Source organism: Limulus polyphemus, unplaced genomic scaffold, assembly GCF_000517525.1.
Source record: "Limulus polyphemus unplaced genomic scaffold, Limulus_polyphemus-2.1.2 Scaffold1478, whole genome shotgun sequence".
Taxonomy (NCBI): Eukaryota; Metazoa; Arthropoda; class Merostomata; order Xiphosura; family Limulidae; genus Limulus; species Limulus polyphemus.
In genome coordinates this window covers 187,301-192,910 of record NW_013667088.1, presented here as the reverse complement: position 1 = coordinate 192,910, position 5,610 = coordinate 187,301, and the positions used below count along the sequence as shown (strand labels likewise).

Below are 5,610 nucleotides of genomic sequence, written 5' to 3'. Positions count from 1 at the left end.
TTTAAAACATAAGTTTCAAAACTAGGGATATAACAGAAATTTATTCTGCATGCATGAAAGATTACTCTAGCTATGTGACTTTGAACAATACATGACATAAATATCCAAATGGTCTACAAATTATGTAAGTACACCTAGTAGGCTATACTTCATTAGTTCCAGGTTTACAGTTGCGATATCGTGAGATGTTATATTGTGACTTTATTTTAGGCCTGTGTAAGGCGGTAATTAATTCTTTAGGTTATTGTCATTAAGTGGGTAACGAGTCACAAAACAAATAATCAAAACATTTCAGAGGTGAGGGTGCCAAAATTGTCTTTGCCCCCGGGTGCTGAGAACTCTTGCTACGCCACTGTCACACACACAGATATATATATATAATTAGAAGTTATAGTTTGAAACCCAAATTTGACCTTAGTATAATATTGGTTCTGGTTACAGTGTTTCTTGAATCAACAAACTATTTGAATGGTTTCGGATGGAAGTAATTCCTCTTGCTCTCTTTTGTGCTAGGTAGACTGAATGTTTTATCAGTTAGGTGAATGTAAAAGGCTTCTTTTATCTCTCCTTTTTCTCATGTGTAGTTCTTATCCCATTATTTTATTGTTATTTCAGTTTATTGTATGGTTTTCTTCTCTGCCATGATGTGCTATTGTAGATAGATAGGTATTACAGTCTTGTATGTTTTGGTGTGTTTCTGAATTCTGTATTAAGTTTACATTCATAAAAGATGTTGTAAAAGGGGTTTTTGCTCTCAATTAGATCTTTGGGTCACTTTCTGTGGTATCAACTGCGATCATTCAGAAGTACTGCGACTTCTGAATACTGTTATTACTTTATATTGTTTGTATATATTTTGTATGATTTCAGAGAGACCTTTAACATAGAGTAATATGGTTTGTGTCTGTCCTTTTCTTCGCTTTTATTCTATTTGCCTTATTCATATCTTCTTTACCAGGTATTCAAGGTACCCACTATTGAAGAATATCTTAGTAATGTGCCTTTCCTCATTCGTATCTGGTACCATCTTCTTTTACAAATGTTATTCATTTTGGATACTCGACAGTTCATGATGCCCATTTTTATACTCTTGGGAAGACTTGATCTACAGTCAAACTATTTACCTATATCTGTGGGTTTTCTGTAAACTCCTGTGATATGCGAGTTTTATGCCTTGGTGACTGTCACAACTAGAAATGGATTTTTTTTTTTTCCATTTCAATCGTAAATTGTATCGCTAGATGTTGTCTGTTTTGACGGTTCACGAATTCCAAAACTTTGTCTGTAGTAGTGTACGGCCATATTACGAATGTATAGTTAATATATCTTAGCAAAATCCTATATCATAGAGCAGTGGTTCTCAACTTTTTCACCACCAAGGACCCCTTTATTATTATTATTTTCTCCACAGACTCCCATGTTTTTGAAAGATTCCGTCTACCAAACAAACTGTTTTTATTAACTAATAATTAAGTAGTTTTCCATTTTTCACTATCAAATAAAAGACATATATAACTGAGTGTGCAATTAAAAAAGTAGTATTAAAAACTTTCTTTTTTAATGAGATGGTATTAACTTCGCGAACCCCAGATTGGGAACCACTATCTTAGTGCAATTATTCGGATAGCGTTATCTTCAAATTGTTCCATATAGAGGTTACTGAGTGTTAACGAGTGGCGAGATTATGGCTAGGCCTTGCTGTCGAGAATGTTTTTATTAATGTTAGAAGTAAGTTGTGTAAATACAGAAAAAGGTGATTTATATTATCGTAGAAATTCTTACTTTCTTAGGTACGTTCTTTAAGGTCTCTATAACTTTACAAGTTGTTGGTGGATTATAAACTAGTTAGTAATTATTGACTAATAATAAAAACAATAAGTTCTTAGTAATTAGATTTAGGTGGTTGTGTCGGTTATCACATTCTAAGTTTAAATATTGTAGAAACATTATAAAGTTCTCGCAACAAAAGCGACATAAATAAAAGTATTAAACATTTATTTTATCGTACTTTTATAAAGAAAAAGTAACAGAAACTGCAAAATTAAGAGCTAATTTCAAGGACATTTTTGGGCCTAGTGGTTAGCGTGTCGGATTGCGTATATCGAATGGTCCAGCGTACGAAACATGATACCGCTAAGCATCCTTTACACTTTTAGCTACTGGGGCGTTTTATAAGTAACAGTCAATACCATTATTTGGTTCACGGAACTCGAAAAAAGCCCTTGTGGTGGCGGATGCTCCTTACTGGTTTCTTTCCTTCCGGTCAATATTCCAAAATTAAAGACGTCTATACCTGAACGACCTGGCCGTTTATCCCACGTGCGTATACGGTAAATTCCAATTCAAGGTTATAAACAAATTATAGCTAATTTTCCTACATCTTTAACGTTAATTTATCAAATTTTATGTTATTTTAATTTGACCTTCTGTTTGCAGCATAACAAGGCTCATACTGATGATAAATGTGGGGAGTGGAGCATCCAAAAAATTTCAAATTCACTAAAAATATGCTAGAACAATAGCTGTAACTTATGCCTTTCATTCTCGGAAGAGGAAACGTTGGTAACTTTTGACTTGGGGGATATTCAACATTCTTTGCCCTTCCTTTCACCAATACTTTTCATTGTCTACCAAACGTCGACTGCTTTTTTGTGTGTGGTATTTCTTGTTCTAAAGCATAAAAACGGATGTAGAACACTAGCGAAGCATCCTGTTACTTGCAAGTGTAAAGTGAAAAGGTGTTTCACGTGAAATAAATGCGATTGATGTAGATATGACTACGATGAGATGTTCACCAAGCGAAAGTTAGTAAATAAAAATGGACGAAGAGAGTTTCCAAAAATAAATGAATAATAATACTAAGAAAACTAGAAGTGAAAATAAGAAAAACTTCTTCTGCTTCTTCGTTTTCGAAAACAAAATCTGTTGTTTTAGATCTTCAAAATGGTAATTCAGATGATAATGAAGTTCATCTTGAAGCTTACACACTTTTGTAAAATCTTGTTTTCTTTGTCTGTTACTGCCCTTATTAATATATTTCTGGTTATTGATTGCGCTAAAGTAGCTAAGATTTTGACCAAGTTTAACGAAAAGAGCTATCGATCCTCGTCAGTTTTTGTGTTGATTTTGGACTCTTTAAGACTCAAGTCTAAACGATACAACAATCAAAAGTGAAAGATTAGTGTTATTGGATCTAACAATGAAAGAATATATCACCACATTTTATAGATTTTGGCCTTGTTACGTCGTTTAGGCTACTAAAATATTCTGAGCCCTTTTTTCAATGTGATATATACTATAGCTAAGTAAGTTAACAGTAATAGGCCTAAATGTAAGTTTATCAGATTTTAGATTCACTATTTTCTTTTGTAGTAGTTTTCAGAATCGCAATGAACATTAACTTCAAGTATCGTTCATAGAATTTGTTTTAATATTTTTATAGTGATCGATTTTGTCCTATAGCTCTTCCTTATGTACGAGATTTTATTGTTTGGTTGCAAACTGTAACAACTTAACAGTTAAATCGCTATCTACGTCCAATCTTAGAAAACCTAGTTACGCATATAGATCAGTAACTTAATCCATGGAATTCCACATTAAAGGGATCACAGTTAAAAATATAGTTAAAATGTAAATAAAATTACCAGGAAATTAAAAATGATTACAGATTTATCAATCATAATATTACTACAAAAGGAAAATCTACCAAAGGTTACTCTAAAGTGTTATCGCCAGTGTTATTCTTAAGCCCAAAATAATAATAAACCGTTTACTGGTGCTAGTATACGGCTGAGACTTCAAACTGTAGAAATCTTCAATACACAGGGCTGGCACAAAATATGTTGGCAGGAGAACCACACAACCTACAGCTTTTACTGTTAGCACAGTTATATAAAAAACAAAGGCGGAACACATATATGGAAAGAAAAAAATAACGACCATGAAAAATACTTTGGCCCTACTAAAAAGTATTTTAGTAAATGTATTAACACATTACAACAAATTACAAATAAAGTCGGTTTTGTATCGTCAAATGTTATCCTTCACCTAAATCTTCAGACACTAATATCACTAATATTAGTGATTAGATTTGATGTGGAAATATTAAGTTGAAAAAAGCTGCTGAACATACATAATCGTTGGATGTCAACAAATATCACCAATACTGAGTTGTATTTTATATTGTTCTATTTCAACTGAACTATGAACTCACCGAACGTTCTACTTTAACGATCCTTGAGGACAAGCTAATCCTGGAATCATAAACATCCTTGGCTTTTGATCCAGCGGTTCCTAATATCATGTCCAACCTTCCAAGAAACAAAACTTGTTAACTATAATTACTGTACTCTAAAACTTTAAATCTAAAAACTTCCCTCAAATATAAAAAAAAAGAAAATATAATTTTCTAACACCACTTTTCGGGTGCTACCTTTTCCAAAAAATATTTATTTATACGTTACGTATGATCTTACAAATAACTCATTATTGTTGAAAATAACCGAACAAGCAATCAGTTTTAAATAATGTTATATTTTATGAGAATGATACTTGAGGTAAAACACACGTAAAAAAAAAAGCTATTTCAGCACACCACGAGTGTGAAAATGAATGCACTGTGTTCAATGAGGAGTTGTTATAAAAATTAAAATAACTGCAGATGTTTTGTCTACATTACTCTAAATGTGTACATTAATCAAGGCTCGAAATCAGAGGTGTGTAAAAATGTCAGATTTATCTTTTGTCTCCCACAAATCGTAGCCAAAGAAGCTTTTTGTTCAATATCAGAAGTCATAAGTTGGACTGGACGATGAGAAACAAAAGACTATGAAACGATATTTATATAAACGGTATAATAATTTAAAAGTTTGGTTTAATGAAATAATGTTGATGAAACTCTAGAAGGAAAAGAAAACAAGAGAGCAGTGTCCAGCTATAAGATATTAGTATTAACCTTTAGCGGGGTCTGAGTTCATGCTTGTAATCTCTCAAACTATTAACTAATCCGAAACAGAAGAATTCGTGAACAAAACGGAATCAGATTGAGATATTTTTGTAATATTATGAAGTTTCATGTTGTCGGTTGGTTGTACGTTGACTTGAAACGTAACACTCCATCTGGTCCATGTGGTAATGATCCAGAAAGAAAAATACAGGAGATATAACAAACTTGGGAGAAATCCTAGGACAGATCGTACTACAGAAAATATTTTCATTGAATTTATTTTCATTTTATATTAATGATTAAATGTAACGTCAAGATGAAGTAGCTACTGGATAGGGTCGATGTGACTGGTAAGAATATAACTGGTGATACAAGTATGATATCGCGGAGCTATTATAGCTTCCCTACCACTAACTAACATACGATTACAAATAAAACTGTGATGGCAGGGGCCGACATGTTAGAATTGATATTGATGCTCTGAAGACGCTTGTTGAGTCTAACCCAAGGTAACACACTCGTGAAATGGCCCTGAAACTGCATGTTTCTCATGAAACAATACGTACACATCTAAGTAATACAGGAAAATTCCATAAAGAAGGTGTTTGGGTGCCTCACGAACTCTCCGATGACCATCGTTTCCAATGTGTGAACGTTGCTTCGTA

General features: G+C 32.9%; 1 protein-coding gene across 1 annotated transcript in view; it reads right to left on the bottom strand.

Annotated features, from left to right (window-relative positions):
• The window catches only part of LOC106463770 (potassium voltage-gated channel subfamily KQT member 1-like), a 93,758-nt gene that overhangs the window by 6,826 nt on the left and 81,322 nt on the right, over positions 1-5,610 (bottom strand). Inside the window, exon 12 of the mRNA XM_013923836.2 lies at positions 4,214-4,310. Within this exon, the coding sequence (XP_013779290.2) occupies positions 4,214-4,310 (97 nt within the window). The remainder of the gene's footprint in view (positions 1-4,213; positions 4,311-5,610) is intronic.